The sequence below is a fragment of the Scomber japonicus genome, chromosome 3 (genome assembly GCF_027409825.1).
Source record: "Scomber japonicus isolate fScoJap1 chromosome 3, fScoJap1.pri, whole genome shotgun sequence".
Taxonomy (NCBI): domain Eukaryota; kingdom Metazoa; phylum Chordata; class Actinopteri; order Scombriformes; family Scombridae; genus Scomber; species Scomber japonicus.
The window spans coordinates 7,842,074-7,867,460 of record NC_070580.1 but is presented as its reverse complement, the minus strand read 5'-3'; the positions used below and the strand labels follow the sequence as shown (position 1 = coordinate 7,867,460).

Below are 25,387 nucleotides of genomic sequence, written 5' to 3'. Positions count from 1 at the left end.
ATTAATCTCAAACAATAGCTCAAGTGAGAACCAAGTGTCATCACTTTTGTCCGAACAAGTCTGCAATGCAAAAGTAGAAAGTACAAGTTTGCACAACTTACTTAAGTTCAACTTTGAGGTACTTGAACAATTTGATACTACTTTATAGATACTACTCCATTACATTTACTTGACAGCTTTAGTTACTTTTCAGATGAAAATTTGACATCTTTTATTATTATAAGTGTTGTTTAAATTATTGCTCATTTATTTTCTCTAAAAAATGTGAAAGGTGCAATATAAAGTGTACACTTATATATAACATGATATAATAGTCTACCCAAAGTATCTAAAATTGGCTTCACATGGTTAAACTACAACATTAAAATGCTCTCACATGTATTTATTAGTAACACAAACAAACAATAGAATATACTGCAATAATATAACACAGTCTGCATAACGAGTACTTTTACTTTTGATACTTTAAAAGCATTTTGTTGTTATTCTGTTCTTTTACTTAAGTAACATTTTCAATTCAGGACTTTTACTTGCAATTGAGTATTTTTAGATGACAGTATTTCTACTCTTACTTTAGTGAACGATCTGAGTACTTCGTCCTCCACTGGTACAAGATATTTTTGTTTTTCTACCTTGTGTATTTTCATATGTGGATGTGCATATTGTTCCTTTCTTACCTGCATAAGGACTATAGATGTGAATTTGCATTCTTGCTATATCATATTTTATACTGATGTTCATTAATGTGCTCTGTCCCTATCAAATAAGCAAACAAATAAGTAAATAGTTTACTGCTTCTAGTCCCTTTCATAATCATGGCTAATATTTGGCAGGAATGCTGTGTAGCACAAAATATTGGAGATTTGTAGCTACAATCTGCACATCATTCCTTTTTAATACAAGAGGACAAAGGTATCATTTAAACTGTCATGCTTTCCTTACTTGAAATCTCTAGAAACGCATACATGCAACTAAAGCCTTGCCACACACATATGCACACATCGTATTTATGACGAAAACAAACAAAAAAACAAATATTGATAAAAACACGTTTCACCATTGTTGCTTTATCTGGGACAGTCCCCGTCACCAAGTTCAGTTTCCTGATTGGGTAAGTGAATTATAAAGCACGTGCCTCTCTTCCTCTTCACTCCGCCTTGTTGGTAGTCAGACTAGCAGACAGACACACCAGTAGAAACCACCTGATCCTCACAAGCTGCTCCTTCAGGTAAGAATGACTTTTCAAAGTTTTCTGAATAATTATATTTGAAAATGTTCATTGCAAAAGCGGAATGCAGGGATAAACTTTAACATGTCCTATTGACTTAGATTAATGGGTTATGTTACACTGTAAGATTGTATATGTGTGGGCGTGTATGCAAGAGCTGACCTATTTAATCTTTTCATGAAGTGTTTTGACGGGGTGGATCTATGTACAGGATTATCCCTAATTGCTCTTGAGAAACCATTTAGATGATCAAAATAGTGTTAGGAAATGTATTTACTGTTTTGTTTTGTGTAATTAGATGCTTTGGTAGAATTAGGTGATGGCTTTATATGAACACTTAGTGATAATGAATGTTTTGGGGTTTTCAGTGGTGAATTAGGGATCTTACACAGTAGTTTTACACCTAGGATTTGGTTGTTGTGCAAACCTGACACACTTTTACATTCTACTGCACATCTGCACCTCTTCAAAACATCCTTAAGAGTTTGTCACATGTCTCAGATTATGTGATTTTGTTGTGTGTCCTATTCAGTCTGTTTTTAGACTTTCAGTGCCCAAATCCAAAAAAAGCACAAGATAGAATGGGTTGGATTTTTGTTTTCATTCTTGAATGACAGATGGAATTTCTGATTGTCAGTGACAGTTAAATACTGTAAATACTCTGTCTTAAACTGCAATGACTTAACTACTCTACAAACTGTATTTTCCATCTTTAATACTCAAATTCAAATATCCACATTCAAAACGGACAAAAGAAACTGGGTGGACTTGGCCTTTAATCCCAGCCTAATTGAATAAAACTCTGGCTTGCCTGCTGACATATCAGCGGTCATGTGATTTCATCAACAGCACTGACAGTCAGCTCTTTCACAAGGTTGAAATGAAGCAGGTATCCCAAAATCAACGACTTCACTGTGAGAATTACTGATTAAGTGTGAACTGTGACATTAAGTACGAAATTCAAGACAACAGTTTGAGAACGATCCATTAATCAAAAGGGAAGCTTTGATTTATTACTACCCATGTATTCCTTGAAGAACAGCGGGAAACTTTGCCTGATTTATGGTGTCATGTTCATAAAAGAGAAGAAAACTAATCAAGATCTTGTTCTCTTTATCTCCCCAAAAGTCAAGATGTTCCTGTGCTGCTGGCTGGCCCTGGTGGCTTTCATCCCTGCGACCTCAAGCATCAATCCTGGAGTAAAGGTCAAACTAACAGAAAAAGGACTTGAATATGGTAAGCTCTGCAGCAAAAGTTTCCTCAGTTGAAAACACTGATCTCTCCACAGAATTTCATCATCAAACTTTCTTGTCTTTTACTAGGCAGGCAACTGGGGATGCTCTCCATCGGGCAGAAGCTCAAAACCGTCAAAGTCCCAGATGTTTCAGGGAAAAAGAGAGTGTCTCCTATTGGCAAAGTCCGGTACAGCTTGTCAAAGTAAGGCACCTGATTATTAACCTGTCTTGTAAAAAAATGTATTTTTTTTTTTTTTATTACAAATGCCTTTACAAAAACATTGTTTCTTCCAGTATGCAAATAGTGAATGTGGCGTTACCTAAGTCTGCAGTGGAACTAGTGGCAGGGACTGGTATCAAACTGTCGATTGCTAATGCCTACATCAGTCTGCGTGGAAACTGGAGGGTCAAGTACCTCAGAATAATGTGAGTAAGAAGAGATATCTCCTTTATACTTTTTAAAAATACATTCCCTGCTGCAGTAGTGACTCCCCCAACCCCACCTCCTCCTCTCTTAACAGAAAGGACAGCGGAAGTTTTGATTTGAACGTGAATGGAGTCTCCATCACTACAAGCATTGCCATGAAGAGTGATGAGTCGGGCCGACCTGTGGTCAGCAGCGTCAACTGTGCGGCTAGTGTCAGCAGTGCGAAAGTCAAATTCCACGGTGGAGCCAGGTGAAATAAAACCTAATTTAGTACAATACTCACTGTGACTTGCCAATTTTACTTGACACACTGTATACAGCACCAGTCAAAAGTCTGGATACACCTTCCTATTTACTGGAAAGTGGTAAAAGTGTGTCCAAATGTTTGCAGTCACTGTACTTATCTAACTCTGATGGTTATTGTTTGTTTAGCTGGCTGTACAATCTCTTCAGAAGTTTCGCTTCTAAGGCCATACGCAGTCAAATTCAAAAACAGGTGAGAGTCTATGATTTATTCACGCAGAATCTTATTTACCTATAATTTAACCTAAATGGCTCTAAAACTTCAGGGTAAAAGCGAATATCAGACAAAATGTGAAAAATGAATCCGTATTTGTGCAGAACTTTTTGTATCTTTCTTTCCTCCCATATTAATCATCTCTGGACCCCTGAGACTTATCTTGTGACCCTTTGGTAGAGCCCGAACCAATTGAGAACCAATGGACTAAACTATCTAACTGAATAAGTATAGCTGATGATACTTTTGTGCTTTAGGATTTAAAATGCCGGATTGAAATAAGGCATCAAGACATATTTTCCAGTTGACAATACAAATCTTCATCCTATGAAGGGTTAATTCTACATATAATGCCAGTTTTACCAGCTTATCCAGTGGTGGCAATGAAATCAGCTTTAACTGTGTATTAATTGCAGTTGGTTGCAGTTAAATACTTCTGACACACAGCTGAGATATTCCATGTTAATTAGTGATGCTTTTTTCCTAGTTTGTTTCAAGCTGTGCAAAGTAACAGTCATCACTAGTCTTTTTGGATTGTTTGGACTTCCTCTTACATGACTTAAGAGCTACCTTTAGTGCTAAAAGGCTTCAGACCAAAGACTCAGTCAGTCAATGTCTTCATTACTCTCTGACTTAAAATTCTATAACATTAAAGTTAGACATCATGGACACAAGTAGCAATGGATGACATTTCTCCTCTGCTGTTGGTTCACTGATAACAATTTGACTCAGTTTGTTTTTCCCCCTATTCAGTGACCATTGCTCAGAGCTTTGTTTGAAGTATAGAAATGGAGTCTCTCTGTTGTTTATTGTTGCAGATGTGCCCTCTGGTGGCTGATGCAGTGAATGATATGAACCCTCAACTGAAAACTCTCAATGGTAAAATACTCTGTTTGTGTCAAACATTTGGAGGTTTCATGAATGTTCTATGAAAGTTCTATGAATAACTTTCTACCCTACTGCAGTTGTAGCCAAGGTGGACAAGTATGCAGAGATTGAATACTCCATGGTGGCATCGCCCACCATTTCAAAATCTTCTATTGACTTGAGCTTAAAGGTAGAGTTTTATACTACTCAAGATTATATGATCCGAAGGCTCCATGTGAATATAAAAGAAACAGATTGTCATAGTTCTTCTGTCTCTGTCTCGTCTTCTTCCCTTTAGGGTGAATTTTACAACATTGGGAAGCATCAGGAGCCTCCGTTCACCCCCGCAGTCTTCGCTCTGCCACCCCAGACCACCAACATGTTGTACATCGGAGTGTCTGCCTTCACCACCAACTCTGCAGGCTTTGTCTACAACAAAGCTGGAGCCCTCAGCCTGTACATTACTGATGACATGGTAGGCTGCGTCCCCTTGACTCCTAATGGGTCACTGTTTTCACAATGTTTGCACTGATCCACAACCTTTCTCACTCTGTTACAATAGATCCCACGAAGCTCTCCCATCCGACTCAACACCAGAACCTTCGGAGCCTTAATCCCACAGGTGACAGGGCCACACACATCACACATTATTTATTACAAAACACACATTTCTGGGTGAATTTGTCAGCTGATATCTTGGTCCATTTTCAGATCGCCAAAAGCTTCCCAGGTCTGATGATGAAAATGCTGGTGAAGACGGTGAAAAATCCCGCTGTCACTTTCCAAGCCAACAACATGACTGTTCAAGCCACTGGTACCGTGACGGCCTACGCTATCCAACCCAATGCCACACTTTCCCCACTCTTTGTCCTAAACTTGGTATGTTAGCACGGTTTTCGGGAACACTGAAAATGCCATCGAGTGGTTTACAAAAACATAGAGAGGAACCTTTCTGACCATACTGTCTTTATACAGGACACCAGTGTCAGTGCCCGAGTGTTTGTCAGTGGAGTGAGGATTGCTGGAGCTGTTTCCCTCAACAAGTGAGTTACTAAAAAATCACATCCTGTTGTCACAGAAGAAAATGGGGACAAAAGGTCCTTGTGAGGAGGACATCACAGAATAATTTTATCTTATTTGCACAGGATGGGTCTGACCCTGGGCACCAGTTATGTGGGAGATTTTCAGGTGAGAACTGCACTCTAACATGACTCACAGTATGTGTCATCAGCAGCAACTTAGCAAACTAACCTTAACCCTAACCCTAACCTACAGGTCAGATCCCTTGACAGCATCCTGCAAATGGTCTTGAAAGTGGTGGTGATCCCCAGACTGAATGGTGAGTTCTAAAGGAAGAAGACTGTTGCTTTCTTATCCTTCTGCAATGTAGTGACAGACTAGATGGAAAGTCTTATGGCTTGCCTCCAACACCACACATGATGAGCTTTTCCCTTCAGTTAGGCAATCCAGCTGCAGCTACCAAATTACAAGTACAACAGAATCTTGGGATCATTTTAGACTAATAGCAGCATTTCAAAACCAAATTCTTACATTTAAGACACATTGCCACAATTCAACCTTTACTGGTTGGTAATTATACAGAAAAGCTCATTTGTATCTTCATTTCAAGCAGACTAGAACAGTGATTCAGAACCTTTTTTGTCTCATGTACTGCCACAGATCTTTTGCACTGTCAATTATAGAAACAAAAGGACATTGTTATGATATCTTTGTCCTATAAGGCACAGTGATGCTGCAACTTGTCTATTACAGCACTTTTAGCCATTTCATCTTCTGGGTTTGGTCTCTAACTAGTTTTCACTTACCTTGAATCACAACTTGTGGTGTTAAGAGGTTGGTGTGAAGCATGTCCTACACAATCAACTGTTACTGGACTAGACTATTGTAATGCTTTCCTAACCACTCTAAAGATGGACTTCAGTTCATTTAAAACTCTGCTGCGTGAGTCCAATACATATAAAACAGAAAGCAGAGAACATCAGCTTTTTGTTTCTCATACAATTGGCTTTCAAATTCTTTTACTTTTATGCAAAGCTGTAAACAAATCAGCTCTAGATTAATTAGAGTTGGGGTATACTATTGGAAATGTTTATCATTTTGTCACCTCACACACTCTCAGATCATCCTCTGCTAATTTATTAGATGTCCTTACTCCCCAATCCGAGGAGATTGGGAATGTGCCTTTCTTTAAACTTACCTCTTTGTTTAGCCTCCTTGCTTATTGTTAGTGTCTCTGTATTTTACTATATCTTCATCGTTCTTTTTTGTTTTTTCATTATCAGTTTAATGAAAAATACCTCAGTTTTTAGACTTACTGATTGTCCTGCCAAGATTTATTTTGATCTTGTGTTGTTTTATGGGTTATCTTTTTTTAGTAAAACCCTTTGAGCTTCATTTAAAGCATGAACTGTGTTATATAATTAAATATATTATAAAACCCCTGCTAATAATATCACTATACTGTTGCCTCATTATATTTTTGGGAATATATTATCTAAACTTGTGAATTTCACTTTATAGTTCAACTCGCAAAGGGATACCCTCTTCCCTCACTTGGAAAGATGAAGCTTGTGAACACTCAGCTTCAGGTCCTGAAGGTAAGAAATTTGATATTTTTCTATAGAAGTGTGTGTTTATGAACTAGCTCCATATTTATACCCTTTACTTGGTAGAAACACATTAGATCAATATCAACAGAATTCCTCATTTCAAACCTGTTATGAAATGGTGCTCTTGTGTTTTATTTTTAGGACTACATGCTGATTGGGACAGATGTTCAGTTTGCCGGTTGAACTCCCAGAATTCATTTCAACACTGGAGGCAAGGAGGCAAAACCACAGCAAAAGCACAACCAGTTATTATTTGAAAACGAAGAGATAACCTGAGATTTTTTTTATCATTTTTGTATTTGTCTTTTGTTAAATTGCTAAAAATGAATTCAGGCCATGTTTTTTTCTCCATACCAAAATGTAGATAAGGGCAGTGAACAGTGTTACTGCAGGCCTGTCACGACAGCAGATGGTCTGCAGGCAGGATGGGGTTGGGGAGGGGGGGGGGGGGGGGGGGGGGGGGGGGGTTGCTGTTGTCACCATAATCATCTTTCTTTGAAATAACATGCTCCTTCCAAAGCAGATCACAGCACTTTTCTGCTGCTGACTTGGGGCAAATTCTTTCTCTGAGTTTTCTGACTTAGTAGCTCATGGGGTGATTCTAAAATATGTGCTGATTCGCAACTTTTTTTTTTACTGCAGTTCGGGCAATCGCATTAAAAAAAATGCAATGACATCATCAATAAAGCATCACTGCTAACACCAACATAAATCAACTGCTGTGGTATTTATTAAACAAACCGTATGATTTAAATATGTTTCAGTATCTTAAGCAGTTTAATATGTACATACACATTATAAATATAGAATTTGCAGATTGCAGTTTTTATAGCTCATCTTTCATCAGTTATGAACTCGAGAATTCCCATTCCACATGTTTTCACAGTCAGATAAGAGAAGAAGAAGGTGTGTGCGAGGGTTGCTTTTTTTTTGTGGTGTCACCTGTGTCAATCAAAGCCATGTTTTGATCATGGTTGTGTCTGAGTCTGAACTTGATGTCCATCGAGTTGGTGGCTAGGCAGAATCTCATAGGGCATCAGAGTGCCTCTCAGGGAGCTGTGACTGAGGGCTTCACCTCTCAGGCTCTGAGAGTTAGCTGATGATATCTACAAGAAAGAAAACAGACATAAAAACATTAATGACTAAATTAATAAATATCAAATGTCAGATAATACCTTAACACTCTAGATTGTGAAAAGTTTTTGTTTAAAAGAAAAAAGAAAAAAAAGTTGACTCTCTATAGCTGCATCTATGTGAACCAAACCTCACCTTCACCAGCACATAGTCTCCAGCTCTGATTGGTGCAGTGTTGGATTCCATAGGCTGAACAGCAACATCCTCTTTGGGGAAAATCACTTTCATGTTGCCATCAGTTCTCCCACACAGATCTTTGGCAGATCTTTTACTCTCCTGTGTAAAAATAGAAACCCAGATATGAGCAGTGGTGCCTGGTAACAGGGTACAGTAACCCGGTACAATCAGTATAGTATTGATACTGATGAAAAATATCCCACTCTGATTTCGTCCATGCTCACTACTTATCCTATGAAAGGTGACAGCAGGATGTTAATGTAAAGTCCTGTGTGTTGGTCATGCATGCAGTACTCACTCCCTCTACCAGGACAAGCTGTGTGCTGCCGATCAGAGCTGCGTTGACCCCTGCAGCTTCCTCTCTGAACACACTGATACACTCCTGAAGCCTCCGCTGCTTCACCTCTGCCGGCACGTCGTCCTGTAGCCGGTGGAAGGCGTGGGTTTTCTGAGCGGGACAAGCAGAACATTTTAAAACCAGATCACTTCATTCTAAAAATCCTGATGAGAGAGTATTTCTGCGGTGTGACACACGGACTCACCTTTCTCATACTGTAGGCGAAAAGGAAGCCGACATTGTAGCCCACTTCCCTAATCAGAGACAGAGTCTGTTGGTGGTCCTCTTCTGTCTCACCACAGAAGCCTGAGATGAAGTCACTGCTGAGACTCACATCTGACACACAGACACACACGTCATTCATGTTTAACACAGACCACACTGCTTGAATCTGAGTATACTTGTGTTAGTATTTAGATCCCTACCTGGGATAATTCTCTTAACATTCTGCACAAGTTCAAGATAGGCCTCTCTTGTGTAGCTGTGAATAGCAGTTGAAAAGACATTTATCAAACAAAAACATCTACTGACACTTGAAGTAATGGTTGCAAATAATCACAAACTGGATCTAAAGTCTTGTAGTCTCTTACCCACGTCGCATGGCCTTTAAGACCTGACTGCTGCCGCTCTGGGCTGGAAGGTGGAGTTGCTTACAAATGTTCCCTCGCTCCGCAATTAGATGCAAAACCTGTAAAAAACCAACACACAAACCATGTTGAGAAACCTCACTGAGCCAAGTTAACACGATGAATGATGTCCAGATTCACAAAAAAGGGGCGCCCGCTTTGTTGTCATGTACCTCGTCAGGAAAGTCCTTAGGGTGCGGGGAGGTGAATCTGATCCTCATGTCAGGATCGATTAGCGACACTCTGTCCAGCAGGTCAGAGAAGCGCAGACCTCCACGTTTGGTTCTGTAGACGGTGGTGAAGCCGCGGCTCAGCTTGGTCGCATCCTCGCTGCAGAACTGTTCTTCTGATGTGTCTCTGTAGCTGTTCACGTTCTGACCCAGCAGCGTCACCTCCTTCACACCCTGACAACACACACATAACACACACATTTGTCAAGATGTCCAGAAACTACGTAAGTTACTGAAATGTTCACTTTGAGTGCTGAGCTTAAATTAAACTAAACTTATACAAAACATTATATTTGAGGGCAGAATCATCTATAATTTCTGATATAGTCTTATGAATTTAAAGCTAGACCTGTCATGATAACTACGATATATTGTTGGACGATATATTGTCTCAGAAATTATCGCGATAAACGATATTACTGTTATTTGAAGATCATTTTATACCACTGACATAATGATAATACAATAGCATAATAATGCAAGGGGGGTGAGAAGTGGGATTGGAGAGTGGGCGCTATAATTACATTATTGTACAATGAGTCAATAACGTAATTATTGTGACAGGCCTATTTCAAGCAGCAATTTTGTCTTCCCTAATTAGATAAACATTATTGTGTAATAGTCCTTCACAATAAATATGACTACCAGTGCATGCCTACCTGTTAAAGATAAGGATATGAGTCTAAGTAGGTGAATTTATAACTTACCTGGTCAGACAACATACGAACTTCCTCAAGAATGGAGCTGACAGGTCGACTCCTCTCTCTCCCTCGTGTGAAGGGAACAATGCAGTAACTGCACATGTTGTCACAGCCTCGCATGATGGACCTGCCAGAGCAAAGGATGCATAAAATGTGAAGAATCAGCAATGCTGTAGAAAATGAGACTAAAACTAGGCCTGTCACGATAACTATTTTTATTGGATGCTCAACTAACAACTTACACAAAAGCGCTGTTTCCCTGAGGAGCATGGTGGACGGGCATGATGTCAGCGTAGGTCTCCTCTAGAGACAGCAGCACATTGCTAGCCTGCTGACCTCCATCTGCTACAGTCAAGAGGCGGGGGAGATCCCGGTAGGCGTCAGGACCGGCAAGAACATCTACAAGCTTCTCCCGTTCCAAAAGCTCCGTCTTTAACCTCTCTGCCATACAACCTGCACAAACACAACACACTCATGCATCTCTGTAGCATCTATAAAGTCCAGTATGTGTAGATTGGTGAACTAACTTACCTAAAATCCCAATTTTCATTGGTGTTTGGCTCTTTAAGCGCTTCCTCTTCATAGCTGTCAGTTGTTGTAATCTATTCCAAATAGTTTGTTCAGCTTTCTCTCTGTTAGGGCAAGAGTTGAAGTGTCTTTGTTGGTTCATTAGTGTTAATGAGATGTATTGTTTAAAGTTTGTAACATTATCTTACCTAATGGAGCATGTTACCAGAAGGACAACATCCGCCTGCAAGAACAAACACATTTTCAGTAAGCAGTGTTGACAGAAGTGATATTAAAATGATAAAAATTTAAATAGGAGATCAGCTGTACCTCATTCAAGTTGACTGTGCGGAGATAACCCTTCCTCTGTAGAATGGACCAGGCTATATCTGTGTCATTTACATTCATTTGACATCCATAGGTTTCAAAATACACTGCAACAACACAAACAACCAGCTTAACATTCATCCCAAACTATCCAAATGAACTTTACTGATGCTTTTCAGCCATGTAGACTAACCTTTCCTCGAATTCCCCATCTCCAACTCCTCAGACAGATATTCATGTTTATCAAAGTACTCTGTGTCTGCAACATAAGTCTGTTTAACTGAAGTTCCTTTGATAAAATCCTGAAGACTTGGACCAGAGGATATCTGAGTCTTGAACTTATTCAACGTTGTCCTCCTCTCTCCTGAAGTTACACCTGTGTTAGCTGCTTTACAGTAATATCTGGGCTGTAAACACCTGACAGGTATCCAGTGTTGAGAAGAGGAAAATAAAGGTTTTAAACTCCTGAGTGTGTCCATGTTTGGTTAGCTAGCTGCACTCATGTGGAGGGTAAACACTGGCTAACTTGACGGGTTAATGGCTATCTGACCTCTGCAGCAATATAATGGAGTTAGCTGCTGCTAGCACTCTTCAGTTACCATATGGTTTGCTTTTCTTACTGTTAGCTTACTGTATGAACACAACTGTAATAACGACTAGCTTGTTGGTTAAATGTCTTTCAAGCACTCATGTCATGTGCCAAAGCTGTTTAAATGTCAAGAGGACAATCCTCTCTTTCCAAAGTAACGTCATAAAAACCCGGGGGAAAGAGTTAACAGTCAACAACTACAAAATTAGCAGGTAATAATAAATAGTAATAGCAATAGCGTTCATTCTGGCTTCTATGGGAAAAAATAGCTGCGTAGGCTATAACAGATCATTCAGCTGTCATGAATATTTGTTTTCGACGTCAAACCGAGTGCAACTGCATGTGCGTGAAACATGTTTTTTTGTGGCATTTTTTATAAATAATTTTGAAATATCTTTACTAAATTTACTGAGACGTTAAATAAATATTGTATGGTTGAGTTTTGACGGTCATGTCAGGAAAAGGGAGAGGGAGAGACGTAAATGTGGCCTGTTCGGCGAAGATGGAAGTACACGACAGAGCATCATCTTGTTTCTAGACGGGTTCGTTAGCTTAAAAAAAAAAAAAAAAAAAAAAAAAAAAAAAGCTCCTCCGGTACGTCCAGCTTTACAGTCCGTCTGTTCACACTATCTCGACTTGGAACGAATATAAGTACAGCTCAGCCAGCCCTGAAACCTAACATTAGTCAACATTTGCTTCTCGAGTTAAAATAGGAAATGGTTCAATTTCAGTAACTTCCTTTGATAAAGGTTATTACAATGACAAATCACTAAGCTAATGTCTGTTTACTCTCCTGAATTATTGCTATTAATATATTTATGGCACTGAATGTTTGCAGGGTGTGTAAACAACAGAAACCCCCTATCACTGCAGCCTGTAGCCTGCTGTAATTATTAATTAATAATTCAACAATATTCATGTTGATCAATAATCTGTCAGAGAGCTGTGTACACTCAACTGCAGTTGTTCAGTTTGTAATCTTATTTCACCCTATGGGCAATATTACACACTTAATAAAATGATTAATAATACTGGTTTGCTTTTGTTTTTTATTTTTATTAAGTCCCATTGAATACAATCTTGAATCTTGAAATGAGGGTCATTGCAAGACAGATGTATAAACAGGGCATGGTAATTACTGTCATTATTTCTTATCTCCATATAAACAATATTTTTCTCTGATGTATTTGCATCAATTTGCTTTTTTATATATTTTTTTAATATACTATGTAGCATTATGCAAACATTTGTTCTCCATTTTCTCTTATATTCTTAATTATTGTTGACCTTTTCCAACTTACTGTACTTACTGTAGGTACTTTTTTATGATGCCAATAAAACCAAATCTAGAATTTAAATGCACGCAACAGGGAGAGAGGAAGAGAGAGAGAGAGAGAGAGCATGCAGAGAGCTGATCTTAAGGGGAGAGAGAGAGTGGTCATGTGTGAGGTGGGAGTGACTGGGAGCTTCAGGTTGGGTATAAACTGACCATGGACGGAGAGATATCAAACAGTAGTGTTCTAGCCTTGCATGTGTCCAGTCTTCCCATTACAGTGAGAGATGATGAGACTGGAAGGCAGCGAATAAAGAGGAACTACAGGGACGCTGAGAGTTCACACCCAATATCTAGGTAACTGATAACACAGTGTACATGTATTGTGTTTTTATACCAGAGCTTTTATCATTTGGAACATGTTCCATGAAGTTTGGATATTTTCCATCACTGGATACATCTCTTGTTTGTTTGATGAAACTTCACTGGCTTCTGCCAGAGCGATGAGGCTGGTTGGAGGGAAACTGTGGTTTCAGCATATTTTTTTTTCTAACGTAATATCTACTCCTGTCATTTATTCTCTCTGTCCATTCTTCTCCAGGACTAGCTGTGACGATGGAGAAAGCTGCACTGCTGCTGTTTTGTTGCCTGGTTATGTCTTTATCAGGCTCCCCGCTATACCCATCCATAAGGTAAGTGTGGACAAATTTACTAAAAAATGTAGACATTTAGTTGTTTGTTTAAGTGTTATTTAAATGGTTTATAACTGGTTAACACAGCTGTTCAGAGTAGTCAATGGAAGTATAAATACTGAACAAAGTGGTGGAAGATTATTACTCTGAATGAAAGATTTTATTCCTAATAAAATCCTGATAAATTACAACAAAAACGCTGATTACAGTCTTCAAATGATCTGTATTATTAAATGCTGTTGAGCCTTAGAGAACAGCTGAAATGGTTAAAAAGCTTTACTGGGTGTGAAATAGGAAACATAAAGTTGCAACATGTTTAACAGGATAGAAAACATGAAGCTGATCTGAGAGATAATGACGTTCTCTGTCAGGGCTTAAAAAATAAGGCTTGCATGCATCTGTGCTCATAGTGTCTGATGTTATAAACCTTTGGCTGCTTACTTTGCATGTCATAGCGGTGACCTCTGCACTTGTTATGCTAAAAAGGGTCAAGGAGTTTGTATTAGTCACCGTGTTACATTCACACAGCACCTTAATCACAGTGTCCAGTGTCAAAGCAGCAGGAAGCGGTCACTTCATCAAGACTGGAATATTTTACACTGAGATGAAGGATATTTATGTAGAGTCTTAAATGAATCTGAACCATTAAAACTCTGTCTTATAATTAAACCAGTTACAGGAAAATGGAATACATTGACATATTGGTATGGTAAAGTGTGTGGAGGTATTTGATTGGGCTATTTCTCAGGTTTGGCCAGAGGGATACATCCATCCTGATGACATCTTCTCTAAAGGATCCAGCAGAGCAGCTGGAGGAAGACGCAGGTCCTCACAGGGAGCGAGCAGAGTTACGGTCAGCATGTGTATATGCACTGAGTAGCTGTTGCCTAAAGGGTCACTTCACTTAAATTACAAAAGACACCGTTCATTTAGCTCTGGTTTTTGAGATGTTTGCCTCCACATTAGTAGTGCTGTACAGAAGACGACGCCTTGAATTTAACCCCTGCAATTCCATATCACTGACCTTTAGAAAGGGTCAACACCAGGGGCAGAAAGAAAAAAAGTGTATGACCTCAGTGTCATGGAGATGAATGGAGTTTCATTAGTGGTGCTCACTGCTTTGAAACAGTGTTCTAGGTAGACTGAGTAATCCACAGACCTTGCTGTGAACAGTGTTTATAGGGATTAGTTCTTTGATAGAAAATCAGAAAGCAAATAAAACTAAAACTGGTCAAATAAAGGGGTAAGTGAACATTTTGAATTTGGGTGAACTGACCCTTTAAACTAAACACTTAATGAATGGACTGAAGCAGCATGTCCACAAAAAGATAAACATCATTTAGACTTTTTGTTGTTGTTGTTGTTGCTTAATCACTAAACTGACATAAATGTGGTTTTGTCCACCGTCTGATTTTAGCTCAGGACGCCACGCTGACGCCATCTTTACAAACAGTTACAGGAAAGTCCTGGGCCAGATCTCTGCCAGGAAGTTCCTCCAGACAATCATGGGCAAACGTGTCGGGTAGGTAACACAGGAGGAGGAATGACATCACTCCAATTGTGTGTAAATCCAGCAGGAGCAACACTGAGTGCTCTTAGTGTACCCATGCAACACAATGAAATAAGAATGGTTGGTGTGATGTTTTTTATTTCCACAGGGATGAAAGCGAGAGCTACGTGAAGCGTCAGTCAGATATTTATGAAGGGATGTATAAAGAAGATCTGACATCCATCCAGAGCAATCGGAGATATAGAGAAGTGCATGGGAAGGTTATTAGACCCAGGTAAATACAGTACATACCATAAAACATCTGTAAATCCTCATCTAACTTTTAGTATTTCACTAACCTGAGTCTTTATTCTCTACAGACTGCTGAGTTGAGAAGAGGAGACAAACTGAAGGCAGCCGCTGCACTTTTCAAAATCATCACTGCTTGTTTTCTTATACCTCCTCCAGCCTGTTCTGTGCAGATGCAAATGATATTGTCATTTTTTTTAAAAGTTCCCATTAAAGCTGTGAAAAAAACCTACAAACCGAACTCATAACTGTGGCAAAATGTATACTGAGGAATTTAAGTTTGTGCAATCTCGCTGTCATAGAAACACTGTGTAACTTTAGTTTAAGTAGTCTATGAAATAGCAACAAGGAGTAATAGAAATCCAGAGTCAAGTTCCATGCTGGTTTAGGTAGTGGTGGAAAGTAACAAAGTACAATATATGAAAGATTGAAAATTCTGAGGTCATTTTTTATTTCCATTCTATGCTATTTTATACTTTTCCACATTCTAGAGGAAAATATTGCATTTTTCATGACCTCATATACTAATTTTACAGCGCCAAATTCAATTGAATAAATGAGCTCAGGGTTCCTTATTAAGTTAATACTCATCCAGCCTTGAAAACACATAATCTTCTATTAAAACAGGATTTAATGATTTTGATTAAACTACACCAAATATTATATAAAGTCATTAGCTCCAGATTAGCTGCAGATAATGTGGCATGTTATAGCAGGAAAACAACAGGTAAAATAAAGGTAATGGCTGTATTCCATTTATATTGTTGCAGGACGTTGCTATGACGCCAGCTGGCTCACTCGGTCCTGGTTTAACAGGATGTTTACATAGAAAATAAACCATAATTAGTGTCATTAATTACAGCTGTTGCCTGCTGTGACAATTCAGTCTTCTCTACTTTTGTTACATTTAACATTATCCTGTGATTGTCTCATTGCCTTCCTAATGCCACTAAGAATGTCATTTTGCATTTGATGGTTTTCTCCCCATTTTTAAACTGAAAGGTGAAGTTAGCAAAATAAATCAGCTTTTTAGCATTAGCCCTTCACTTTAGCTATATTATACCTTTTATTGCTATTTTTAAACATTCAATAATCTGAATATTTCTTCCTTCACTGGAAGACTACAACACATATTTGCCCAAGAAAACACAAAAACCAGATTCACCTCAATTTCTTTATTTCCTCTTCTTCATTACAAAAAAACAGCATATCCTCAAATTGCCCATATTTTATTATTAATCATTTTTTTGGCGGGGCGGGGTGGGGGGGGGACGCAAACTCTGTATCAAATGGGACACCCCTGTTCATCCTTCATATCAGATTCACAGGAAAACACAGTGGCGTAGTGAGTTGAGATGAATGTTTCAGTGCTACCGCCAATGTCTTCTTTTTTTTTTTTTAATCTGCAGAGCGACAATTTGTGTTTCGAGGTGAAGGGCATTTGAGTGACGACAAAGAGGAATGTACAAAAAAAAAAAAAAAGAACCAACACACAAATCAACCCATATTCCATCGAGAAAAGCACAAATAAAAACCGTAGTTCTCTTAGAAAAACACTGGCATGTTGGACAATAAGAAAACGAATCTCACAGGAAGATGAAGTGCAATGATCAGTAGCTTTACAGCCTTCAGTAGAACCATCTGTCAGTGAGCGTTAGGAACACGCCATGATATCCTTAATTCTTCCTTTTTTTTGGCAATACAGACAAAATGCATGTAAAAAAAAAACACAACTGTTGATTAGATTCTTGAACTGTCATGCCATTGTTTTTAAAAAGTCCAATTTGATGAAACGTTGAATGACTCCTTGGAAACAAAAAATGAGCTTCGTCAGTGTCTTCTTCGAATTTTTTCTTGCCCTTATTTTTTCTCAATTCTGTGGAAGAGATTAAAAAAAAAGTGTACATTAGTTATTTGAAAGACATTTCCTTTCATCAGCATACTTCACTCTGGTATTAGTTAACACTCAATCAGTAAAAAGTCATAAATAAAAGGGGTTGATCATGCATTTTTAATAAACACCCTGACACATCAAACAATGTAATTTGGCAGGAACACGGAGAATTCTCATGAGGAAATGTCTTCAAATCTGAACGATGCACACTTTGGTTCATGAACACCAAACATTTCACTCAGACGTAATGGTACAACCAGACCCATGGGTGTTAAAGACTACAATGACGGGATTACCAAAGTGCGGGCATGGCTATGGTTGTAATGATCATGGAGGTATGAGTGACAGCCAAACCAGGGTGGGAGAGGAGAGGGGGGAGAGGGGGGAGAGGAGAGGGGAGAGAGGGGGGTGGGGGCGGCAAGTACAGGAGAACACTTGGGAGTTAGAATGAGTGAGCGCCACACAGCCATGCACGCTGCCAGCCATTATGGAGATGCTCTTGTGGGATGCAAATCTATGGACGATGCCCTTACTTTAGCCTGGAAGCACGACCCACTCATTTGTTACAAATGTGGGAGGGGAGGGGGGGGCTTTATCGTAGGCTCCTATACTTTGCCAACCTACTACTTTGCTCTGCGGCAATCCTGAAAGAGGAGTAAAGAGACAGCGAGGTAGTGGATAGATGGGGTTAAAAATAAAAAATAAAAAAAGGAGATAGAAACTAGCAGGAAAAGAAGAAAAACAAAGTCCTCAGTGGGATAATATGACAGTTGGGATCATCATTAATTGCAGTTTTCTACTTGCTTTTTAAAAAAAAGGGTTAAATGGGCAGTGGGAAGAGCAAGAAGAGTCATCAGTTACTCTGAGGCACAAGTGAACAATTACAGTCATGTCTTGAGTCAGTGTCACAGGCGACAAATTGCTCACTCTGGCCCTCTGAGGGCTCTACATATTGATGGTGTGAAGAAATTGCCCACTCAGATCATCACTCTTGCAGATCTCGTTGGCACGCTTGTCTCCTTGGCAGAGAGCCTGGCATTAAAATCTTCTGGAGACAGAGCGAGGAGCTACATATAGAATAGGTACTTTCCCTTCAGCTTTGGGGCTAACAACTACAGAGAGGTCTTGGAGCGCAGGTGTCCTCGTTGTGTGAAAAGGTGCTCAGCTTTCTCTTTGGGATTAAGGACTCTTTAGGAGCCATTTGTGCCTGGCACCATTTGGAGACGTACCTCTTCACTGCTTTCTGGGCCAGCATGCGGTTCCCGGCGAGGAAAGTGACGCCGCCGATAATCGCCAGGTACTTCAGGGTCTGGAACATGTTCAGGTGGGTCCAGTAGACGTACATCAGGCCCAGCAAGGCTGAAAAAGGAAACAGCCGAACGTTCATATCCAAACAACCCAACTGGTCAAACTGTAGGCTCGTAACTAACCCATTCATTTCATTATCAGTTCATCTCTAGATTATTTACTTGATGAATCGATTAGTTATTTGGTCCAGAAAATGTCAGAAAAAAAGGTGAAACATGTCAATCACCGTTTCCCAAAGCCCAACACGACATCATCAAATGTCTTGTTTTGTTCTTCTGACCAACAGTCCACAACCCAAACATTTATTGTCACAGGAAATATTCACATTTGAGAAAGTGGAATCAATTTGTGTTTGTTTAAAAATGACTCAAAATGATTAATTGAATATCAAAATGTTGTAATGGTCCATTGTTATCATCCATGAAGCCAGCAAGGAAACATTTAAGGCTCGGTCCTCAGCAGCCTCACAGTTATATAGTTAATATGATGTGTTTTAACATGTTTGACCTCTTAGTTACATGGACTTCACCCCTTTTTTTAATTATCTATTATTTTTTCCACATGAGTGCTACAAATAAAACACACTGCCCTCATTAGTGGACTTTATTGTGCACATTGAAAAAGTGCTGAATGCAGGGGGAGGGGTCAGGGTGTTTGATCATCACACTGGGTTGGGTGGACATTTCACTTGAGATTTGAATGTGTGGAATTTCATGAATAATGCATCGCTAAAAAGTAATTATGACTGTGCACAATGTGGCCTAGAGTCATTAGTGTGATTCATGTATCATTTATCTTCAACAACAGCACAAGAACAGTAGATGAAGACGCTGTAAAACAAAAAACAATCATACTCAGGATAAACATTTCATATTAAAAGATGGTGGGGGACTAACCTGCATGTCCAATATGGAACAGAATGGTGCTGGGAGAGAAGCTGAAGTTGGAGATGTTGGCTCCCAGCTTAATCCACTACAGACACAGAAGAGGGGGGGGGGGGGGCATAAAAGACAATGTTATTTTCATCCCCCTGCGAGAGCTGCCAACAAAAGGGCTGAAATATTGTTTACCACCTCACACACAAAGCACTGATCAGAGTCCACTGCGACAATAACTATTACTCAGCGCCGCAAATGCCAGCGAAAAACAAACACATGGATGCTTTTGTGATTTCAAATTAAAACGAGCATTATGTTCATGGGGGTGCTGGAGCCTCATTCACTCTCTATGAAGGCTGCTGGCTCTAGAGCTGAAGAGCTTTACTGTGGTGGTGGTGGTGGTGGGGGCACTGTGTATCCAACAGTAATAACAAAACCTCTCCTGAATGGGTTTTTATTAATAATGGAAAATGCTGTGTTGTTAAGGTGGGTCTCAAGATATGTTGATGAATATCAGTTTAACTGATGGCAAAAGTAAAGGAAACATTCCACACAAAAAATATTTACCAGGATGAGCAGAAGCAAGAAGGGAGACAGGATGAGTGCAGTGAAGGCGTTGGAAACCACAGTGGGAGGTTTCTTCTCTGGTTCCCTGAATAAGTGCTGCAAAAGATAACATAACAAGATTTAAGCTGCTGAACTGACAGCTACTACAATGTGATATAATACCAAACTACTAGAACTGCAAGTATTACCTGGATCTCTGGTTTGGGGATGTAAAGAGTCTTGGGCTGAATGGCAGCTGGGGCTTCCTCGTCGACAAACTTCAGCACAACATCGGCCTTTCAAAATAAAACAACTCAGCTTTAGAGCTCAGTATCACAGTAAATAATCATCATTATCACCTCAAAGTATGAGCAGACACTCACCACGTTCCACAAGATGGGATTCTCCAAGGTAGCGTCCCCGACGATGAGGTGCAGGGAGTAGGTGCCTGAGATGGAGTCGAACTCGGATTTCCTATGTGCTGTGTCCAGCTCAAACTTGTAGAGGTTCTTGCTGTCGGGTTCGGCCACGAACACAACCTCCTGACCGGTTTTCTGATTGTGCAGCCGGACAAAAGTCTGTGGACAGAGGCAGAGACAGTGAAGATTATGGTTGACTGGGCATAAAAGTGATTATAAAAGCAAATGAAGTCAGCAGCAACATGTCCCTGGTCATATACCTGGTGAGGGGTCAGCTCAACTCCGGTGTTGACGTCGACCAGCTGGAAGGACATGGCAAAGTTCTGGTGGCTGTCTGCTGTGAAGGGAGTCTTGGCTTTGGAGGGATAGTCCACCCTGCAGAGAAACAACATTTAGTAATCTGCTGCAATGGAAGCAGGGCTCAGTGAAAGGGTCTCGCTTATTAAAAAACGTGATTCTAACCTGGTGGTCTTTGTGCCGATGCTCTGGTCCTTATCCACCACAGACAGGTCCATGTTAGTAACGGCGACCTCAGTGGAAACCTTCACTTTCAGCTACAGGTGAACAGTCAGAGCAACAAGTCAGGCCACAAGTGCAACATACAAATCCTTAACTACTATAATGTGATGATTGACTATGTAGTAAAGCCTGACCGATATATCAGTCAGATGATATTATTGGAAGATATTGACCTATCACAGATATATCAGTATCGGCTTGTGTATGTATATATATATATATATATATATATATATATATATATATATATATATATATATATATATATATATATATATATATATATATTTAAAGATATACAGGCAGGATCTTCTGTTTATTTCATCCTATTTCTTTATTCAAATTTAACATATACATACATTTTTGTTCCATTTTTTTATTATTCTTAAATTCCCAGTGAAGTTTACTGTTTTAGTGCACTGATGTCATTTTATATGATAAAGTTTATTAATAAACTGTAAAATATAATGTCTCCATTATACATCATTGTCACTATAAAGAGATCATTTAAAGAGGATGGTCTAGACCTGCTATATGTGAAAAGTGCCCTGAGATAACATGTTGTGATATAGCGCAATATAAAATTGAATTGAATACCTACATTTGAGGAACTACTGCATACATGTAAAGTATATATTCTGTACATATAATATTATCTGTGAATATATCGGTATCTGAATTTTTTATAACTCGTTGATATCGGTATCGGCCCCTAAAATACAGTTTGGGTCAGGCTCTACTATGAAACCAGTGAACTTCTCATGACTGCTTTAAATTATGTTTGACTCCATCCAGGAGACTTAGACTCACCTCCACATGGTTGGCAACCAGTCGGCTGTCTCCAGTTACTGCAACAGTGAACTGGTAATATCCACTGGCTGGCTGGCTGGACATAAAGTTGAGTTCAAAGACGCCGCTGAAAAACAAGAAAAAGCAAGAATTAGACAGTGTGCTCAAACCAAAACCAGGCGACTGATTAGGAGGAATATTACCCACAGAACTCCTCACAATAAATAAAAGAGATTAATTAGTTAAAAATATTTTACACAGTCTATAAAATAGGACAAGGATTACAAAAACACATTTGTGTGATTATATTACTTATATTACTGGCTGAGCGATGTAATGAATGGTCATTGTGCCTATATTTCCCAATGCTGTTGAGATCATCATCAAGTGGTGGGCTCAGGCCAGCACTTATTTCTTTATGATACATACTCATTAAGTGTGAAAGGTGCTTGGCTGAGTATGATGCTCTTGGAAGCCACAGCGTACGCAGACTCCACCAGCACATTGGCTGTGGCCAGAGGTTGAGACATGACATCAGTAACAAGGAGCTGCAAATCAGACAGACAGACAGACAGAATGTGAATGAAGGGATTCCAAACCGTGCACAAGAGAGCGGCTCAGCTGACATGCAGCATCTGTACCTGCAGGGTTGGCTGGCTGTGGGAGACTGTGGCTGGGCCCTGAGCGCTGACGATAACCGGCACGTGGAAACGGTTGCTGGAGAGGGCGGCGGCGGCACTCGCCACGCTGAAGGCCTCAGCCAGAGAGTCCCAGGATTTCTTGCTGAAGATTGAGTTCACCAGCTGGATGACTTGGTCCTGCAGGGAGAATATATCTTAGAGATGTGTAGAGAAATTCTACAAGCTGGAATAAAACCTGACAGATAGAAATCACACCTCCTTGAGGGGGGGCTCCATATCCACATGATCTGACAGGGAATAAGCAGCAGTCACAAACATGGCAGTGGCCTCGAGGCCCTCTTCAAACTGGAGGTAGATGCCACCGAGGTCATCCAAACGAGCTGTCAGATCCTGGGAGGGAAAAAAGCAAACAATAAATCTGGTGCGTCTTGCCCTCAGTCAAAAAACCAGAGACTGTATATAAAGAGAACAGTGACACAGCACCACCTGCTGGAAGTGAGAGCTCACCTCAATTTCCTCAATAATTCCTCCAAGTTCTGCCTGCTTGGAGAGGCGTGCTGCAGTTTGCAGAGCTGACGTGATACTGTCCAAAGAGAAAAGTTCTAAATTAAATTGAATCACCTCAGGACCCCTCCCCTCTACACAGAATGTTACTGCACTCCCCAACTTACGCCATAACATTGTCCTCCTTGTTGATGCGACCTGTCAGGGCACCAACCACCTCCTGAGAGGCCAGAGGGAGCCCCAGAGAGCCCAGAGCACTCACAGCCCGCTGAATCTGACTCATGGTGGAGTCCTCGCTAACTGCTGCCAGAAGGATGTCGCGAGTTTCGTTGGACACAGGGATCTAAGGAGTGAACAAAAATCTCATGTTACTCATTTGGTGCTAAAGGGGTTTGAACTACAGTACATTTTACCGTATCAGTGTAACTTCTAACACTGTTTTTTTGCATTGTAATCATGTGTAAGATTGTTTTAACATAGCCAGGATGCACTAATGTAGTCCAACACCCAATTACTTTTACATTTATCAGAAGATGGTCTGCTCATTATTGTAATCACACTTTTATATACACACTTTTTCCCTAACGGATCTCCTCCAAAATAACATTTTTGAATATAAAGAATGAAAGCAGGGCAGAAAAATGAGGTTTCCAGACACTACTTTGAAAACCACTCCAGTTAAGATGAAAATAAAAAGACCAAAGTGTGAAGGCGTGTGTGTTTTTTTCATACCTCACATCCTGATATGGCTTGACTGGTCTCAGCAGCAAAGAAGAGTGAGTCGATACTAGTGGGGTCAAGCTGGGATTTGAGAAACTGGCATACTTCCTACAAACACAAATACACTTTATTAAGTGAAGGAAAACTAATGCATTAATCAAATGGAATACAAATAAGAAATAAAACGATCATTAGGAAGTAAAGTGAACAGGAATACGGCCTTGTCGCGTAATTTTTTTCTTACCTTGTGATCGGGAATAGTCGCTCCGAGCTTGGTCAGACCAACAACCGAGTAGTATGCAGACTCCAGGTCGGTGAAGTGCTGGCTGAGGACGCCCTGCAGCCGGGCCACATCGGATAGGGAGAGGTAGTGAGCTGGTGTGAGCGCCTGAGCTCCAGAGAGAGCCAGGCTGAGGACGAACAAGCCGAGCAGCCCTGTGGACACACGACGGAGATACACTGAGCTGCTAGCTGGAGAATGTATTATCTTTAAACACACTGGGATGAAAACAACACAATAGAATTTCACACCACACTATCTCTTTAATGACGACACAACGTTTAATTCATTGAATGAGGTAGCGCTGGCTCGTTCACTAGCTAACGTTAAGAGTGAAGCATGCTAACGTCAGTAGGAAGCAGCACACTGCATGTATTTCATTCATTACATTCTACAATATCTAACTCCATATTAGCACACGTCGTAAAATGCAGCAAACACACAGAAAAGTAACATTACAGCCAACGTATAATTGAGTAATTCACATACCAGACCGGTCCATGTCTTGCAGTCTAATGCAGCGTCACCAAAACCGACGTTTGCTTCCGGTGTGTTCTTCTTCTTTGGTTTCACTGGAGGTACAAAAGCAACGTTAAAAATGCATGCCGCCACCTGCTGTATTAGGGTATATAATAACAAAAACGGACAACAACACCAAAATAAAAACTTACATTCTAGATATTAAACCTGTTTCGTTTAAATATTTAAGTAAAAGCCTTTGAACCTGTAATTGTGTATCCGCTGTCTTGTTTCCGGTGTGAGCTGTCATGAGACGTCATCCAGCTATACAGTCTGCATTTCAAAATAAAAGCACGACATCACTTTTTTCCAAGGTAGCTGTGATTATAGTCATGGTTACATAAACAAATCTACCACACATATACGTATGTAAATGTATATATGGCTATGTCTGTGGTAATCATGGATGAATTATAAGATCTTATTATACATCCATGGTTGTAATGTTGTAATTCTGCACATGCAGGCCACATGTCCTTTGGTAATGATAAAAAGTAACACATATAATATCCTATAGCAGTGGTTTTCCAACTTTTTTACATCAAGGACCCCTAAAATGACATAAAGTAAGGTGTTTTATTATGGAAAGTGTATGAAACACATGACCAGTCATACATTCTGCCTTCGTGTGAAAATAAATTCCACCTCCTCAAGGACCTCTGGAGGTCTCCAGACTGCACTGTGACTCCACCATTCCAGTCAGGTTGAAAGTCATAAAGTAGTCAATAATATTTAATCACATTATACTTAGTCAATAAAACACTTTTGACCTCTGTCACTTACACTTATGCTACCTTCATGTTCTTTGACTATTATTAGTATGTTAATTAGTTTAAACAGTTTATAATGAAAATCATTTGAAAAGTATGCTACAGAGAGCATGTTAATAATGTAAGTGTTCCATATAGTTATTTTCCAGATTATCTTCCTGTCCACAGACTTATAACAAGTATATATATAACCTAATTGTAAAAATGTGCTTAGTATCATAGCATCATAAAATACACACTGGACATATAATTGTTTTATTTAAATTCTTAGCAAAAAGTTGTATGAAGTAAAAACATACAACACT

General features: G+C 39.7%; 4 protein-coding genes across 4 annotated transcripts; 2 read left to right on the top strand and 2 right to left on the bottom strand.

Moving 5' to 3' along the window:
• Positions 1–1,166: 1,166 nt before the first annotated feature.
• On the top strand, positions 1,167–7,163 carry LOC128355695 (bactericidal permeability-increasing protein-like). The gene is made up of 16 exons (XM_053316018.1): positions 1,167–1,228; positions 2,357–2,464; positions 2,551–2,665; positions 2,758–2,889; positions 2,985–3,140; positions 3,323–3,386; positions 4,226–4,286; positions 4,373–4,464; positions 4,573–4,749; positions 4,837–4,896; positions 4,986–5,153; positions 5,250–5,317; positions 5,420–5,462; positions 5,550–5,613; positions 6,816–6,892; positions 7,046–7,163. The coding sequence occupies exons 2-16, from the start codon at positions 2,362–2,364 to the stop codon at positions 7,085–7,087; spliced, it is 1,422 nt and encodes a 473-aa protein (XP_053171993.1). The 5' UTR covers positions 1,167–1,228; positions 2,357–2,361; the 3' UTR covers positions 7,088–7,163.
• A 453-nt stretch (positions 7,164–7,616) lies between these two features.
• On the bottom strand, positions 7,617–11,642 carry cdk5rap1 (CDK5 regulatory subunit associated protein 1). The gene is made up of 13 exons (XM_053315844.1): positions 11,137–11,642; positions 10,947–11,050; positions 10,826–10,860; positions 10,641–10,741; positions 10,352–10,562; positions 10,116–10,236; positions 9,352–9,582; positions 9,143–9,240; positions 8,978–9,033; positions 8,758–8,888; positions 8,514–8,663; positions 8,174–8,314; positions 7,617–8,010 (listed from the first exon to the last, which is right to left on the bottom strand). The coding sequence occupies exons 1-13, from the start codon at positions 11,420–11,422 to the stop codon at positions 7,873–7,875; spliced, it is 1,803 nt and encodes a 600-aa protein (XP_053171819.1). The 5' UTR covers positions 11,423–11,642; the 3' UTR covers positions 7,617–7,872.
• A 1,754-nt stretch (positions 11,643–13,396) lies between these two features.
• ghrh (growth hormone releasing hormone) lies at positions 13,397–15,285 on the top strand. Its single transcript, XM_053316314.1, has 4 exons — positions 13,397–13,497; positions 14,246–14,350; positions 14,915–15,019; positions 15,156–15,285. Exons 1-4 carry the CDS (start codon positions 13,421–13,423, stop codon positions 15,283–15,285), a joined length of 417 nt encoding a protein of 138 aa, XP_053172289.1. The 5' UTR covers positions 13,397–13,420.
• A 1,174-nt stretch (positions 15,286–16,459) lies between these two features.
• rpn2 (ribophorin II) lies at positions 16,460–24,365 on the bottom strand. Its single transcript, XM_053315870.1, has 17 exons — positions 24,283–24,365; positions 23,758–23,948; positions 23,526–23,621; positions 22,961–23,136; positions 22,797–22,872; positions 22,545–22,679; positions 22,290–22,466; positions 22,078–22,196; positions 21,670–21,775; positions 20,803–20,894; positions 20,601–20,715; positions 20,305–20,499; positions 20,131–20,217; positions 19,943–20,038; positions 19,394–19,469; positions 18,419–18,548; positions 16,460–17,171 (listed from the first exon to the last, which is right to left on the bottom strand). The coding sequence occupies exons 1-17, from the start codon at positions 24,293–24,295 to the stop codon at positions 17,156–17,158; spliced, it is 1,896 nt and encodes a 631-aa protein (XP_053171845.1). The 5' UTR covers positions 24,296–24,365; the 3' UTR covers positions 16,460–17,155.
• Between the last annotated feature and the right edge of the window lie 1,022 nt (positions 24,366–25,387).

Coding starts and splice junctions, on each gene's coding strand:
- LOC128355695 (XM_053316018.1), top strand. CDS start 2,362: ATGTTCCTGTGCTGCTGGCTGGCCCTGGTGGCTTTCATCCCTGCGACC. Junction 3,141..3,322: donor AAATTCCACGGTGGAGCCAG/GTGAAATAAAAC, acceptor TTGTTTGTTTAG/CTGGCTGTACAATCTCTTCA. Junction 4,897..4,985: donor TCGGAGCCTTAATCCCACAG/GTGACAGGGCCA, acceptor GTCCATTTTCAG/ATCGCCAAAAGCTTCCCAGG.
- cdk5rap1 (XM_053315844.1), bottom strand. CDS start 11,422: ATGGACACACTCAGGAGTTTAAAACCTTTATTTTCCTCTTCTCAACAC. Junction 10,742..10,825: donor CTGGTAACATGCTCCATTAG/GTAAGATAATGT, acceptor TTGCCCTAACAG/AGAGAAAGCTGAACAAACTA. Junction 8,664..8,757: donor TCGCCTACAGTATGAGAAAG/GTGAGTCCGTGT, acceptor TGTCCCGCTCAG/AAAACCCACGCCTTCCACCG.
- ghrh (XM_053316314.1), top strand. CDS start 13,421: ATGGAGAAAGCTGCACTGCTGCTGTTTTGTTGCCTGGTTATGTCTTTA. Junction 13,498..14,245: donor CCGCTATACCCATCCATAAG/GTAAGTGTGGAC, acceptor GCTATTTCTCAG/GTTTGGCCAGAGGGATACAT. Junction 15,020..15,155: donor ATCATGGGCAAACGTGTCGG/GTAGGTAACACA, acceptor TTATTTCCACAG/GGATGAAAGCGAGAGCTACG.
- rpn2 (XM_053315870.1), bottom strand. Junction 22,680..22,796: donor GAATTATTGAGGAAATTGAG/GTGAGCTCTCAC, acceptor TTTCCCTCCCAG/GATCTGACAGCTCGTTTGGA. Junction 22,467..22,544: donor TGGAGCCCCCCCTCAAGGAG/GTGTGATTTCTA, acceptor TTCTCCCTGCAG/GACCAAGTCATCCAGCTGGT.